This window comes from Polyodon spathula, chromosome 12, assembly GCF_017654505.1.
Source record: "Polyodon spathula isolate WHYD16114869_AA chromosome 12, ASM1765450v1, whole genome shotgun sequence".
Taxonomy (NCBI): Eukaryota; Metazoa; Chordata; class Actinopteri; order Acipenseriformes; family Polyodontidae; genus Polyodon; species Polyodon spathula.
Window position 1 is genome coordinate 43,999,162 of NC_054545.1, and position 16,853 is coordinate 44,016,014.

Here is a 16,853-nt window from a genome sequence, read left to right on the forward strand (position 1 = left end):
TGTAGATACCAGAGACTGAGGGCTGGTTAGGGTCTTTTCTTTGCAAACAGGGCAGACGAGGATTGGGGCTGTTTGGATAACCATGGTTCGGATAATCAAAGTTTCACTGTATTAGCATTTTTTGTTTTCTCCAATGTTAAATAAGTGGTTTCAGCCTCGCCTCTAAAAAAAAAAAAAAGTCATAATTTTTTTTTCCAGCTATACAAAAAAACACATCAAAAATAACAATAATAATAATAATAATAATTTTTTTCCCGTCCCTTCAAGCAGCACGTTATAATCATCTTATCAACATCTGCCCAGTTGTGCCGAGTAGAGGAACATGGCAATGAGTTTTACAATCAGCATACCAGGGCTGGAGACCTCAGTACTAATAATAATAATAATAATAATAATAATAATAATAATAATGTAATACATTACATACATTTTTTTGTTGTTGTTGCATGTATGTGTGTAATACATAAGGCATTGGCCTGCATGCACAGTTGTAAGTATGAAGCAGCAAGTCTTGCATTCAAAACATAACTTCTCTTCACTCTGGTGTATGGGAGCTGTACAGTGACCTGCAAACTCCTTTAACTCTACACTCCAACAGCCAGCGCGTGGTGCATGCAGCCAAGCCCTACATACTGTGTATATAAAATTATGCACAGATATACAATGGCAGGTTTAGCAACAGTCCCTCTACCACCGGCAGAGGGCTCAGATTCCTCAGTCCGTCTGCTTCCCACAACTTGTTTTGGCCACATTTGGTTATTCCAAAACCAAGTCACCCCCCTCCCTCAAGGCTTACTCTATACTACTAGGCTGACAAACACAGCTCCATTCTCCAATGTGGGAGAAGTGCTGGCAGTAAGTTAATAGCACACCACTGCGTCACTTGCTCATTCATTTAAAATCGCAACTAAAGTTCTTCAGAAGGTTTTTTAAATCAAAATAAGACGGGAAGGAAATTATAATGGAAGATGGAAACTGCTTGACATTGTACAATTTTTGATAAACAAATGTTGGCAAAAAACACTAAAGTTATTTTCTTTTGTTCTTTCTCACCCCCCCACCCCACCCTGTGCACTCACACCCACTTCCAACAACACAGCCCAGAACAGCTCTGGCTTACCCTGCAGCCTGTTTGAACAACCCCCGCCCCTGGGGCCTTCTCCAATAATTTAGTACGGGACGGATCCAGGTTAAATTTTTTTTTTTTTTTTTTTTTTATTTATTAATTTTTTTTAAATAATTTGTAATCAGACCTTTAATCCTACGAACCAATGCAAAGAATGACACCCCTAGATATTCCCACTGAACTGGACCTGCAATTTGTGTATGTGTGTGTGTGTGTGTGTGTGTGTGTGTGTGTGTGTGTTTAACCTGATGCAGCTGCAATGGGTGAGCATTATTTCCACATGTTTGGACCCTCACTCTCTTAACTTGGAACAGTCCTTTCATTTTTTCTATCCACCTTCTTCAAAAAACCGTCCATCTCTTTCCAAACTGACCTGCAGCCTTCAGATCCGATACAGATTTAATTTTCTGCAAGTTCCATATTTTTTTTGTCTGTCTTTTAAAGTCTGTGCTTCAAAAAGTATCCCATTACTCTCTTCCTTTCTTTTTCTTCTTTCCCAGGACAAGGGTCAAAAAAAAAAAAAAAAATGACAGATCTTACTTCCTTAAAAAAAAACGCTTTTTTTTTTTTTTTTTTTTTTTTTTTTTTTTTTTTTTTTTTTTATTTACATACTCTTCTGTAACGTACTGTATATATAAAAAAAAAAAGTGTTTGTTTTAAAACAGCAATCTCACTTCTTCTTGTCTTTCTGTTTCTTCTCTGGCTTTCTGGACTGCTGATGCTGATGCTGCTGCTGCTGCTCGTCGCGGAGGCTCCTGGGCATGAGGAGGACGCTGCCATCGCTGCCGTACTGCAGGGAGAACTCTCCGGCCGGGTAGGGCCTCCCGCTCTCATCCCGCAGCCTGGAGAACACCTCCTGGTGCAGGCTCTGCATCTTCTGCTTCATCTGCCTGAGGGAGCGGACGAACTCCACCTTCTCCCGCAGCAGCCTCGCCTTGTCCCTGCGCAGCGCCTCCACGCCCTGCTCCAGGTTCAGGATGGTGTCCAGCTTCCTCTTGCGGCAGTTCTGGGCTGCCATCTTGTTCTTGCCCCGGCGGCGGATGTCCCGGACCAGGGCGAGCTGGGCCTCGCTCAGTCGGTATTTCGACAGCAGCTCGTTGAACTCCTCCACGGGCAGGTGGACGATCTTCTCGTTGGAGAAGGGGATCTTCATGGCCCGGGCTCTCCTCTCGTCTCGGCTCTGCTGCTTGTCCAGGAAGTCTTGCTGTAGTTGCTGCTTCTCCTTGCCCGTTCCCTTCTTTCCCACTCCTCTATGGGCAGGGGACTCGTCTTTGGGGGACGGGGCGAGGTTGTAGGTGTGGTTGTGGGCTACGTGCTCCAGCTGGGGGAGGTGGCCGAACTGGGAGGGGTCCCGGTAGCTCATGCGGCAGAACTTGCTGAACTCAGGCTGGTAGCAACCCCCTACCGCTCCCCCCTCCTCGAAATCCAGCGCCTCCGAGTCTGTGCTGTAGCCCACCGCCCCTTCTTCCGAGAACGAGGAGGAGGATGACGAAGATGATGACGATGAAGATGATGAGGAAGATGTCTCGGAGCCGCTCGGGGAGGCGGGGCTCCGGCTGGAGTCCAGCGATAGCCCAGAGTCTGAATCAAACTCCTCCCTCAGCCGGGAGGCCTGGGCTGGGTTGAACCCCTCCACCAGGGTCAGGTCCAGTAGACTGATCTCGTCCAGCAGGGCCTCCTCCAGCAGCCCAGCGAGCGGGTCCGGCAGCCCCATGCCGTTGGAGGAGCCGTTGAGCCGCGGGGGCAGGAGCACGTCTGTCAGGTTGGTCGCCCCGAAGGTGGAGTTGACGTCACTGGAGTTGCCAGAGGGGATGCAGAGCAGGGCGGTTGGGGGGTCGGCCCCCACAGTCTCCATGGGGCAGGAGCCGAGCTCCGGGATGAAGAAGCCCCCCGTGAAGTCCTGGCTGCAACTGGGCTGGGAGGCCTGATGGAGGCTCACGTCCTGGTTGATGGGGGTTTGGATGGAGAGGCTGAAGTCAGCCATGGACCCTGTGTCCACTCCGCTGCTGCCGCTGCTGGTGTTGAAAGATGGGTCGATGGTTTCGTTTACTTCCATGTCCTGCAAGGGATAAATAAAAGGTTACAGTCCATATACGCACGCAAGCACGCACACACGCATTGATCAGCACATGAAAACAGTTATTCGTGTTATTACAACAAACTACAGCAGCAGCAACAAACAGGGATGGAAGCAAGTCCTTTCTCCCGAAGTTTGCAACTTCATTATTATTATTATTATTATTAAGTCATTTAGCGACTACAGAGACTAGGGGTTGAACTATGTACCGTCAACAACTGCTGCTGCAGAGTAATTTCCAACAGGACCTTGTTTGTTTTATGTCTCATCCGAAGGATGGAGCACAAGGGGGTTAAGTGACTTGCTCAGGGTCACTTACACACCGAGTCAGTGGCTGAGCTGGCGTTGAACCCGGAACCTCCTGGTAACAAGCCCCCTTCTTTGCTAATAAAGAGCTCTGATAAACCAGCTCTGACCTGCAGATCCATGATGGCCATGATATCCTGCCACTGCTGCTCCCGGTCCAGGGCAGAGTCAGTCTCGGGCAGCAGGGGGGAGAGCAGGGGTCCCTGGGAACCGGAAGTGAAGGAGCCCTCTTCAGTGGAGTCTTCCAGCGCCGGAAATACAGAGCCTGGGAACTAGAGGTGGCGCAAAAAAAAAAAAAGAAATCATAAGAACGAACTACTGATCTCTACGGCTTTTATATTGCAAGCCTCAAGTTAATAATTTATTAAAACTCGATTCATTAATGCCCTATTTGTAGACCTTGTATAGCCAGCTATGTGCTTTTCATTGCGTGGAACTAGGAAAGACAAGAGCTCTTCTGTTTGTTTTTCAATGTGAAATTGCAGAATCTAATGAATTTTTATTTGTCTCCTTGCTTTTTAAGAACAAAGTTTTCTCAATGCATACATTATTTTACGTGTATAAATCATATGCATGTTTTCATTTGTATTTAGAGAGTTTAGAAAAGTCTACACTTATTTTTCGCTTCTCGTCTGAGATTGTTGTTCCCAGTCCATCGACTGGGAACAGCAATCTGATTCGACTAGATTCATGGCAGTCATCGCAATGCGGGAGTCATTCTATAAGCAAGCTTTGAAAACTGAGGAGAAACCTCTAAACCACCTTAAAAACAACTGAAAAATAATGCGTTCAGTACCTCAGTCTCTTCTACAAAAGGGAAGGTGGCTTCCAGCAGTCTCAGGCACTCTTGTAGAGACAGGGAGGTTTGATCCACAAGGCTGGGCAACTGTTGGGATAAACAGAAGTTTATTTTAGTGCTACTGTATCCCTTACACAAAGTTCTGTAGTTTTTCACAGTATTTTTGCAGTTTGGCCACTCTTTTCTAATGTTTTTTTCTTCAACCTTATGAATAGGCTTTACATACCTCACTGTTCTTTACCATATGTACCAATGCTTTATTACACTTTGCCATGCTTTTACTACGGGGGAACTTTTATAAAGGATATTTCATGGATGAAATACCACTGATCTTGCCATGTGGTGTCTAGAGTTGCTTTGACACATAGGGAAGTTCATATTAAGTGGATGTATTACACCGAGTCCTTGATGGCAGCAGGTTCCTGCATCGAAGCTCCTGGAGCCACAGTTCAAATCCAAATTAGCAGGGTTACACACCTGTCTCAAGTTCAGGTCTCAGAACGACAGAGTGTGGAAAATTGCTAGTTAAGAGGCTTGGTGGAGCATTTCCACACAGGCCAGGTCAGCAGAATTCTGAATTCAAAAGGAGCTGGACAATTACAGGACATGCTTGGATATAACATGAGTCATTTAAAAAAAAATGAAAACTCTCAAGCCCATTCCAGGTTTTGAGAAGAGCTTGGTTAGCCCCAGTGTACAGGGAACAGGCTCAGGTGTGTGTCTTATTAAATTCATAGCAAAACCAGGAGTGGAGCAAACTGTGCAATGGGAGTCTTATTTCCATCCCTGGAACTCTTGAACTCGTACCTGCTGTGGGATACACTCTCCGGTCTCTCCGTCCACAGGCCCCTCCCCCCGCTGGTTCAGGCCATTCCTCCAGCTATCTCCTGTCGGCTCCTCCTCCTCTTGCTCCTCCTCACTCTGCTTCTGCTGCTCCTCCTCCTCCTCCTCCTCCTCCTGCTCTTTCTGGCGGCTGCTGTAGTCGAACACCTCTCGGCCCGCGCCCAGGTCGATGTCCTGCCGCCACAGGATGTCAATCAGATCGATATCCTAGCAACACGAAACACACACACACCCACCCCCTTCCGGTCAGAATTTTAAAACCCAAAATACCAGCTCTCTGCAATAAGAATGACGAGAGGGAACCCATCGAACCAACTTTAGTTACCAGCGAGTTACAGAATTGATCTTAATAGTCACCATTTAGAACTTAACTAGTCCTACTCAATCCCTGAATTTAGAAAACGCAGAACTCTTAAAAGTTATTCCAAAAAATCGTCTTAAAAAAAAAAAAAAATCAGCTGCAGCCGGAGGTCTTTGCTGTCGTGCTCCTCGTTCGTGGAACTCTACTCCGGCTGACATCAGGCAGCTTGAAACACTGGATTCTTTTACAGTCTCAATTGAAAAGATACTTTCTTTTTATTTACGTGCTTTTGTATAAATCGGTTGTTGCTGGACTGTATTGTACACATGAGCTCTCTTGCTTTGTTTTTATCTTTGCACAGTGAAACTACATTGGTATTGTATTGGCTGCACTGTACTGTACACAACACATGTACTTCGTGCTAAACAATGTCCTTTATAGCAAGTTTCAATACAGCTCTGGATGGAGTTTTAAAATCAGACTGAACAGTTTTTGGTTTACATACTGCGTGTAAAGAGGAAAAAACAATCAAAAATCAAAGGGGGGAGTCCCTTTAGTAATTTTGGTTTTGGATTTCTCAGCTATTACAGGACTCTGAGATGCCATTTATAACTTGAAACAAACTTGACTTGCAACAGATGAATTCGATTAGAAACACACTAGGCCTGTACCCAGTCTTTGCTGCAGCTGCGTGAATGACTCCTGCATGCTGAAAGTGCAAATCAGTTCAGAGGAGCTTTAGAAGAGTGTCTGACTGCTCAAATTCCTAACACCTGATCACTTCAATAATATGCCTAAAAAAAGGATCACCATGAAATGATAAAGCTTGCAAGGACAGTGATGTATGGCAGTTAGGGTTAAATTAAAGAGCGCATGTATTTGCACTCAGGACAGGGTTAGCACATCAGACCCAATTTGTGTGAAGTGTCCTTACTGCAGCCAAATAAATAAATAATTCGGCAGGGTCCCAGAAGTCTGAGTCGACCACTCTGAATCAACTCTTCACAGCACTGTCTCTTTCCTTCATGTTTGACCCCACCTGGTACTGAATACTTAAAAAATCCAGATAAAGCATTTTATTTATATTTTTCTCCCCAGAGGAGTCTGACTAACGCGTTCAGTGTTGATAAATGTGCCTGACGGCACGCTGCATTAGCACAATCACAGCGTGTCAACTTCTGCTTCACAGGCTGCTGCATGGCTGCCTTTGTGTTGCGTCTGTTTGGGTCACCCAGTGGCACCAAGCTGATCTGCATGTGGGGGGAGGGGAGGGGGTTGTTTTTTTTTTTTTTTTTTTTATTCACAGTTCAAATTTAACTGGAATTTGATATTTCAGTAGTGAGCCGAGGACACCTTGGCTGACCTAAGCCCCCCCCCCCCCAGCGTACTAAAATAATCCCACTGCCGCTGGTGAGCTGCCACAATGCACCACCCCGCCCCTCTCCCTGAGCTGATGTTTAGGGAATAGTACACCTGTGAATCACATGCTTTAAGGACATCTCATCATCCTCATCCCTGCCTCCTGTTTAAAGCTGCAAGCAGGCTGAAATAACTAGACCTCTGTTCTGAGTACGTCTGTCTCTGTCAAACACAGAGACAGACTGGGGTATCAGTCCTGTGGGGGTGGAGGGGGAGAGCTCTGTCAAACACAGAGACAGACTGGGGTATCAGTCCTGTAGGGGTGGAGGTGGAGAGCTCTGTCAAACACAGAGACAGACTGGGGTATCTGTCCTGTGGGGGTGGAGGGGGAGAGCTCTGTCAAACACAGAGACAGACTGGGGTATCAGTCCTGTGGGGGTGGAGGGGGAGAGCTCTGTCAAACACAGAGACAGACTGGGGTATCAGTCCTGTGGGGGTGGAGGGGGAGAGAGAGAGAGGGGGCAGTCTGTTTACAAAACAGCACAGGCACTAAACAAGAGAGATGGTTGTGAAAGGGGGGGGGGGGGGGGGGAATACTCCAGCTTACGTTACAAATCAACACAGTGCAGGACACGTAGAGTGGCTGACCAAAGCAGTTTGGATGTGACCCAGCAGCCCTGTAGAAGGTCTATTCTGTGGAAATAAGACTCCCATTTGCTTAGCAGTTTGATCTATTCCTGGTTTTTACTGCGAGTTTAATTAGGATGTCACCTGAGCTTGTCATCTGCACGTTGTGGTTAATCAAGCTCTTATTAAAACAGGGAATGGGTGAAACTGCTATGCAATAAGGAGTTTACTTCCATCTTTGAATAGAGTTTTGGGGACATCGTTATCAATTACAATCTTCAAAAGCCCAGCATACTGAATATGTATTCCTCGGTCTCTGGTACCTGCATATTTATTTGCATCATCGAGTTTCCTTCAGCCTTTTTGTGTGCACTGACCTTGTTCAGAAATGGCCATTAATCTTAATTAATGAAGGCAGAGATCGGTATACTGCATTCAAAGCTGCAATCATAAAAAATATAGATTTAAAAATGAGTGGAGGTATAAACGCACAGCTCTATAATAAGTAACAGATTTGCACCCGAGACCTACACTGCCATACAGAAACTGCACTCCCCTCTCGAGCGAGAGAGGCAGACAGTCGCTAAACACAAACCAGCAACAGCAGCAGCCTCTCTCTCTGGGCACGCAATACACCTACGACAGGCTAACGGAGGTGTGTGAATTGTAGCAATACTATATTCAGGGCAGTGTGGAGGGTTTAAAAATGCAAGCTCTGCACCAGGATGCCAATGAAAAACCTCCCTTAGTTACCCTGCAGATGATCTGGGCAGTACCCTGGATGGGCTGGCCTCTACGCAAGCATCCATTCATCGCAAAGCTCTACTGAGCAGAGCTGGTAATCTTGACCCCTGAAGCACTTCGCCTTGCTCGCTGCAATTCGCCCTGGCCTTTACCCAGGCAGCACGGACAGTCTGCCAACGGAAAGGAGAACGGTGCCAAAATGTGTGGTGGTGGTTTTGCTGCGTGGAAATGACAAAATAACATGTCCAGCAGAGAACTTACACACCACAACCCTAACTCAGTATTTCGTGACCTGAGTGAGACACAGGAAAACAGTGAGCTATTGAAAAATTATACATATATCACATACACACACACATACACACAGCGCAAAGTATATAGGCTGTGTACTATCAACATGACCTGACAGAATGAACCACATTTGCGAGGGAGGGAGCGCTGTATTGTACATGCTCAGAATCTATTTGGCCTTCATGCTACTGTATCAACTAAACAATGAAGTTTGCTGCTGCTGTCCCTCGCTCGTTGATTGTCAGATATTTCCAGTAATTTGCACAGAACTATTTTTTAGACTGTAAATGAGTTGCGAATCCCTAGGGGTCCTTTCCGGGTAAAAAAGCAAAACAAATAAAACGCAGAGATGTATTCTAATAAACTCTAAAAAGCAAAAACAGGCACATAAGGTCAAGCAGAGACCAGGATTAGAAAGGGCTTGTTTTCATTCTCCAGTGCGGCGTTGCACAAACAGAACTGCAACGTGATCAGTTTAGTGCAAGGGAGGGTTGTCAGCGTATACCTTCATTAAGCTTCTCCTGACCTCTGAATAACCAGGACACAGAGTTCAGCAGCAAGGAAAATAAGAGCATGCTGTGATCAACACACACATTGAAACTAGGTCAGGAGTGAGCTAAACAAACAGCATGAAACAAAAAAACACAAAATAAAAAACACACACAATCAGGAAGGAAAACACGATGTTACAGAGCTTCATTTCGGTTTTTAAAATGTAAATATTCCCACTTGAGTTAACCGATTTATTAATTATGAATTTAAATAATTACTGAACTGTTTTCATGGGGTGGACTAAAAAATTGCTACAATTCCATATTGTGGAATGCAATTAAATAAAATAACACATTAAGATTAAAACCACTATAAATTTAAAACGCTAGCTTGCCCTATACACCTACTAGTACCACAGTGTGTGTGTCTGTCTCCAATGATGGAAATAAGCCTCCTATTTTATCCAAAGCGACTTACAGAGTGAATTACGCATCAACAACTGCTGCTGCCGAGTCACTTCCAAAAGGACCTTGCTGGTTTTACAGAGCACAAAGCGTTTAAGTGACTTGCCGAGCTGGGTTTGACAGGAACCTTCTGGTAACAAGCCCCATTCTTTAACCTCTGGACCACCAAGCACTTTCACCCACTCCAGGTTTTACTCCGAGCTAGCCACAGTGTATAGATAACAAGCTCAAGTCTTATTAAACTCAAAGTAAAACCAGGAATGGATCAAACTGCTATGCAATGGGAGTGTTATTTCTAACCCTGGTCTCTCTCTCTCTTTCTCTCCCCTTTCTACTGCATCGTCCACTGCAGGCATTTTCTAATCCCAGCTCAGAAGCTGCCTGGCAAGAGTCCAGGACAGCTTTCAGCCACAGGACTACCAACCTGACATCATTACACTCAGCCCTTCATTACTGACTGAACGGAAGAAGAAAGGAAATAGTGGAGATACAGCTAACCACAACTGAAAGTCATGTGACTGGAAATAATCCGATTTGCCTGCCTGCCTGCCACACAGCCAGCCAGTGGGCCGATGCATCTCCTAATTGAGTTTATTGATCCCATCAGTATGAATAAGCTCTCTCGATCGCAACCTTCAAAGCTGGGGGTTGCGCTGGAGAAGGCAGGCAGTGCAGAGGGAATGTGTACTGCTGAGCAGCAGGCAGGAGCTTTTCCATTCAAACCACAGAACTGATAGAGAGAGAGAGAGGGTAGCCGTGTGGCTCAATGAAGGGTTGAAAATCAGACTCCTGTTGCATAGCAGTTAAAGCCATTCCTCGTTTTAATAAGACACACACCTGAGCTTGTTACCTATACACTGGGGCTAACCAAGCTTGTTGCAAAACCCGGAATGGGTGAAACTGCTATGCAATAGGAGTCTTCGAGGGAAACAGTTAGACTGGGTGCTACAAGCGCGGGAGACAGTGCATCCACGGCAACTGAAAAGAAGAAACGATTTATTCCTTATATAATAAAAACCGCGCCAGGGAACACAGGGGCTTTCTCCAGAGGCGAGACCAAGGGTCTGCTCTGTTTACAGAAGGTATTCTGTATCCCAACCCTGCAACTTGAGCTGTGTGATTAAACAAAGCAAGTCATGAGAGCAGTGCCACTGCGAATCACTCTCAAGGACACCTCAATACTGCGGAGAGCTGGCCAAGCTGAGACACGTGCACACCCACACACACGGCTGCTGGTGCTGGTCCAATAGCTTCACACAGAGACGCGCCGATGCAGTCTACAGCACGCTCTCTCATTTCTACCCGCTTCTGAATTACCAGCGAACGCTAAATCTAACAAAAAGACAGAATGGTGCCGATACTCTGTGAAAACAGTAAACATCTGTATCTTAATGTAGCCGACTGTCCCACTGCAGACAACTTCACAGCAACAAATGTTACACCCTACAGAATTAACTAATTTGGCTTCATAAAGTCAAATGAAGCCTACTGAATAATGTTGTGTTAACATATTGAATCGATATTGCGTAGCAGTTTTACCCACTCCAGGTTTTACAAGGAGCTTGATTAGCCACACTGTGTAGGTAACAAGCTCAGGTAAGTGTCTTATTAAACTCATAGTGAAACCAGGAATGGATCAAACTGCTATGCAATGGGAGTCTTACTTCCATCCCTGTGGTTTGTTTTGAGAGATATCCCTACACATGCACAAACAGCACTCCTGTACAGCGGCTCTGCCTCTCATGCGCTGGAAGCGCTGATGGTGAAGCCCCAGCCCTGCCAGCAGCTAATCAATACACCTCACTAGACTGTCTGCCCAGCTCTTTGTAATGGTGTAATGGGCTGTGTCAATAGACCTGGAGGCTCTTTAAGCAGAGACAGAGAGAGCATGGCGGGCAATTCCCTGCCAGTATCCAACAAGTTCTACATACATCGCACAGGATACAGCTCTCCATGTCTCCACAGACTCGGCGATCACTGCCCGACAAGCTTCCATAGAAGGGATTTCACCACTTTATTGTTATTTGTGTTCAGGGAGAATCAAATTATGTTTATGAAATTATATCTATATCTTTATTTAAATAAAAAGGATGTCTCAATCCTAAAATTCTCAGTGATGCAAAACATTTGGCCAGAGCTGTATATAAAGGTGGCTTCCAAACTCGAACCTCTGGCTGAGGGAGAACACGCAGGGTGTTTATCATCTCAGAGACCCGGATCAAGTTTCCAGTTACAACAAACAAAATTTCCAGAGGCGTTCCCGAGTCAGCCTGTACTGCAACGGCATGCTTAGAGTGAGGATCGCTTTCCCCACATGTGCTGGTCTCTCACTGCCAAGCCTGCCAGCCTGGATACACTGGCCGTATTGCACAAGATCTCCCATTAGCATCTGCTTCTGCTGCCTTCTTCATGTTGCTGCCAGTCAACAGCACATGCTTTCAATGACACTTGGAGGTCAAATCACAGGACCAGTGTCCAGCTAGGGACAACCGTTTTGCACCCCCTTACAGAATGAACTCATTCTGCTTCATTCGAATGAAGCCTGCTGAATGTTGTTATTTTAACACATTGAATTACATGCTGCTTTGTAGTCCCGTCCCCCCATATACTTGATGAAAAACTGAAAAATGTGACATTTCGAAACCTAACATGAAATACTGCTATTACTATTATGGCTTCTGGTAGACACTTGCGATATCACTTTGCAGTTTCTTTGATTACGTGATGTGAAATAAAATGATCTGAATCATGTTCATATAGTTTTGTTTTGTTTTTTTAAATTAGGTATCAAACCTAAAATTCTCAGTGATGCAAAACTTTTGGTCATAGCTGATCGTTCATTTTGAGTTCAGATATATGCAACCCCCTTGCAGACCAATAAAAGGGGGTTAAAAATCTTGTCTTCCTGGCTTTTAGTAAACTTTTCTTTCTTTCTTTCTTTCTTTCTTTATTTTTTAATCGTAATGTTACAGCTGCTCATGAACGCAGTGTTGTAGACAGACCAGTGCTTTGGGATGAGGCTACTATTAATAACGCTGAAGAGCGAGACTCAAGACTTGACCAGGCAGAGACGACACCCGACAGAAAAAGAGGTGTGAACTAACTGGAATCCAGACACGGCTTTGTACCGATGCTAAACTGGGAAAGCCTCCCCTCCACCAGCCTTGTTTGTGCTTGAGATCGCTAAAGCGCAGAGTGTGCGCTATTCAGTGTCAGTGGAACAAGTCAGCATATTCAGTGGACAGCTATGCAACTAGAAGGGGGTATTTCAGTGGACAGCGAAGCAACTAGAAGGGGGTATTTCAGGCTCACGTGACCACCGTCTGTAAATATATGGAACATACATCGCCTTCTGTACAAACACAGACAAGGGTACAGAGTGCAGCAAAATCTGTGCAGGGAATATCTGTTAGTTAAGATGACACTCCCAATTACTAATGCAGGGTTTTGCCAGGGTTTCTCTTGCTGCCCTAACCCACAGACATCTCACCAAACAGGTATTTTTAAAATATATTTCTCTACCGCGAGTTTCTAACCCTGCTCAAACTCCTGGCTCCTGATCATTTCAATAAAAATAATAATAAATAATAATAAGACTTAATTGAAGGGAGTTGGGTGCAGCAAGCCTTGTGTGTGTTTGTAACCCTGCAGTCACTGTCAACACCACCATGCCCCACAGCTCCATACCTCTTTAGTCAGGTTGCTGCTGCTGCTGTCGTTGTGGAGTTCGTTGCTGTCCTCCGGTGCCACAGCCCCCTGGTTCTCCTCCGGCTCCTGGACGTAGCCCTGGTCCAGGGTTCCGTTGCGCCTTGTGGCCGAACCCTCCAGGTCGCCCAACTCCTCCAGCCCGCCGCTGGCATTCTCCAGGGCAATGCCGGAGCTGCTGCCGCCGCCGCTGCCAGACTGCGGGCTGGAGACCACAGGGCCCTCGGAGTCCCGGTGAACCAGCCAGGCGCTGAGCTCCGTGCTGGGAACCTGCAGCCTGTCCAGGGAGCGCACCTCGCCCAGCAGCCGGCGGGAGGTGAAGTAGTAGTCTAGGTCCACGCTCTTGGGGTGCAGGCCATAGCCGTCCAGCGTGTTGCGGAGGTTGTGGAACTGAGTCTGGGTGTAGGCGGAGCTGGGGCCCAGGATGATCTCACGCAGCGGGGGAAGCTGGGCGCTCAGGTAGGTGTCCACGTCGACCCTCACTCCGATCAGGCTGAGCAGGATGGTGAACTGGATCAGGCCCTCCGTCAAGTACTTCTTCAAGTAAAGCATGGTCTTAATGAGAATAGTATTAATAAAAAAATGCATATATATATAAAAAAAAAAAAAAAAAAAAGCTCACTCAGAGACTCTGCTCCCGAGAAAGACAAATTAACTGTTACGAATAGTACTCACATTATATACGATCTATATATATATATATATATATATATTCAAATAGGAAGTGTTCCTTCACAGGTCCAAAGTGGAGATGGGGCCTGGGGGCGATGTATATATCTTTTTTCTTTCTCAGAAAATGTCAGCATTCAAGAAGGAAATACACCCCCCCCTCCTCTCTCAATAGTTTTGGGTTGATTTTTATTTTTATTTTTATTTTTTTTATTTTAGAGTAGAAGGAATCAGAGAAAAGTAACTGCTGCTGCTGCTCCAACTTCGGAAATCAGCCTGTTTTTCCTCCAGCTCAGAGCAGGCTTTTCCTGTGGGCAGCAGCACTGAAATGCCAGCCAGTCGTGTAGCAGTGTCTGCCCTCGAAGACCCAAAATCAATCTCTTCCTTTCGCGTGACTCGGTCTCCTGTATCGCAGAGGGAAAAAAAAAAAAAAGAAAAAACATAATGACTGTACAAAATGTAAGAGAAAAAATTCAAGGGCATCAATGTCTTTGCCACTTAGTCCTGCTAGAAACTTTAAAGAAATGCATCTATACTAAATGAAAAATAATTAATCTTATATAAGAATGGAGCCCTCTCAAAGAATACAATGGTGAATATGTGTATTGTCCTTAAAAAAATACAATTCAATTTGATATTCACAAAATTGTTTTAAGCTGTTGTCAAAAAGAAGCTGACCAAACTTATTTTTATTTTTATTTTATTTATAAAACACAAATGTAGTAGTAAAACACATTCTTCCAACAACTTGAACAGCCTTTTGAATACAGCTGCTCGATTAATAGCATGCCAATCCTCCCTGCGCTACAAACATATAAACTCAAGCCCTTTGCTTCGCATGGGCTGTACAGGTTGGCCTCTTGCCATTCTGCAGGGAACACAGCTGCCCCCCCTGCTTTGAGGATCAGGTGAGACTTTCCACTAAACCCAGGAGCACCAGCGCACTGTATCTCAAAACGAAATCCCTTGCCAACCTGTTTCTCTCCAGCTCAATTAATGAGAATTATTTGAGCATCACAGAGTTATAAAAAGCAGGTAATAAATTAGTTCTGAGCAGACAGGTCTGACTAAACCACATCAAAGAACAAGGTACTTGCTTGCTTCATTTATTATTATATTGTATCTGTCTGCAACTTGTAAATGTTGGTTAGAACTTTGCATCCCTTTACAAGAAGAAACAGTTTGAGAAACAAATGCCAACGCATGAGATAGAGTGATTTGTTGTACAGCATTCTTAATAAACCGGATTCCTGTATGTATTTACTGTCTCACCAGTACCTGGGAGTATTAGGGGTTAGCTCAAACAGTCGATCCAATGTGCATCACCTATCTTCGATAATTACTGCAAGCGATTTTGTTCTCAGTACTTACAATCTGACAAGACATATCTGATCATGTTTTGAACCACAGGCGCCAACTGCAAAACAGATTACTGGAGTATTACAGATCAAGACAAAAAAAACCTGCTTTGTGAAGGTATGCAAGAATAGCAATGCCAAGCAATGATCTTTCTAGAACTGGAGATTCTGGCATTAAAAACTGCAAGCCGAGCCACGTGTTCTGGAAAATGTGCCCAAGCCGCTCCCAGAAGGCCTTAGCCAGGCTGCCAGTGTCACCTGACCTATTTTACGGAACCGGTTGTAATGGCAAAGGCGTGTTTGTTTTTGCTTTGAGCCTGTGTGCATGATGTATGATGCAATCTTCACTGTTACCCGGGAATGAGTGCTTTTTTCCCTCCCTGTGTGGTCACTGCCTGGCATTCCCCACCCCTAAGTGCTGAAAGTCAAAATGCTCGTTAATTTGTCAGGGGGAAGGGGGGTTCAGCTGAGGGTAGTGTGTCAGTGTATCATTAAGTTTGCAGGGTTGGTGCCTCTTAATTTCTTCGTGTTATTATTAAATTACCGCATGGTTCGGTTCTTCACAGAAACGAGAGAACGGATCTTAACAGATATCCAGTAACAATACAATCTTACCAAAAGCGTTACTCGGGGTTGTCTTTTTATTATTATTACAGAGTTGATTACAGATTAACCTGCGCCCCTTACACCGGTGTAGACCAGTCTGAAAAAAAGTGTTCCTACATTCAATTCTTTAAACTCTGTTTTGTTCTCTAAGTACCTCTGCTGGCGGTTATTTGATTAAACACACGCTTGTTTATTATAGAAGTACGTGCAGTATTTTAGAAGCGGTAGTGTGCTCAGTAATCCAATTACTCTGTATGTGCCAGTTCCGTGTTCACACAGAAACACTTCATTTTATTTTATTAACTTTGTAAAAAAAAAAAAAAAAAAAACTTTTTATTGTGAACAATATTAGCTGACGCATCTTTATGTAATATTTGTTGCCACAAAACAAATAAAATTAACGGTAACTTTTTCTGACTACAATATATTGTAACTGACTATACATGTACCCCAATTATGTTTTGTAAACAAATTATAATATAATAATTTACATATGTATTATATAATTATATATATAATATATATATATAGATATATATTATATATATATAATATATATATAATTAAAATCTCAAGTTGTTGACAGTTAAATCAAATCCCCCGGCTCTTTCTGTACAGGGCGCTGCTAGGGAGTCAAGGGTTTCTAAACCAGACTCAACAAATCCATTTAAAAAAAAAAAAAAAACCTGGAACCAGACATTTTCAAATCTACAGAGCTCATTTTTCTCGCCTTTGTTTTCTACAAATAAAAAATCACAAGCAAGCTCCTGGATTTCAACACCTCGGCGAAGGGCGTGTTAACACACCCTGCGGTACAAGGAGAGACAAAAGACAGCCAGCAACGTGTCTCTAGTGCAGTGCAGTCAGTATTAACTTCACAGCCGGTACGAACTGCAATACCAAACCTCCGCTCCGTTTCGCTTCGTGTTGCGTTATTATACCTGCTTCAGTCCTCACAAGTTCTTAAATTCATGGAGAATCTTGTAATATCGCAGCATTCTTAAAAGGAGAAGTCTTCGTCATGTGTTACAATGTCCTTGAGTTCACTTTCCGTTAGTCGAAGGCTCACAATAATGAAATAAAACA

The 16,853-nt window shown here is 44.5% G+C and overlaps 1 protein-coding gene across 2 annotated transcripts; it reads right to left on the minus strand.

Annotated features, from left to right (window-relative positions):
* Window positions 1-1,719: 1,719 nt before the first annotated feature.
* LOC121324410 (endoplasmic reticulum membrane sensor NFE2L1-like) lies at window positions 1,720-13,752 on the minus strand. Of its 2 annotated transcripts, none has more exons than XM_041266246.1 (5): window positions 13,117-13,752; window positions 5,116-5,325; window positions 4,306-4,395; window positions 3,620-3,781; window positions 1,720-3,185 (listed from the first exon to the last, which is right to left on the minus strand). In XM_041266246.1, the coding sequence occupies exons 1-5, from the start codon at window positions 13,720-13,722 to the stop codon at window positions 1,797-1,799; spliced, it is 2,457 nt and encodes an 818-aa protein (XP_041122180.1). In that variant the 5' UTR covers window positions 13,723-13,752; the 3' UTR covers window positions 1,720-1,796. The 2 variants fall into 2 exon arrangements, with proteins under 2 accessions (XP_041122180.1, XP_041122179.1); XM_041266245.1 differs by having other exon boundaries at window positions 5,116-5,358.
* Window positions 13,753-16,853: the final 3,101 nt, after the last annotated feature.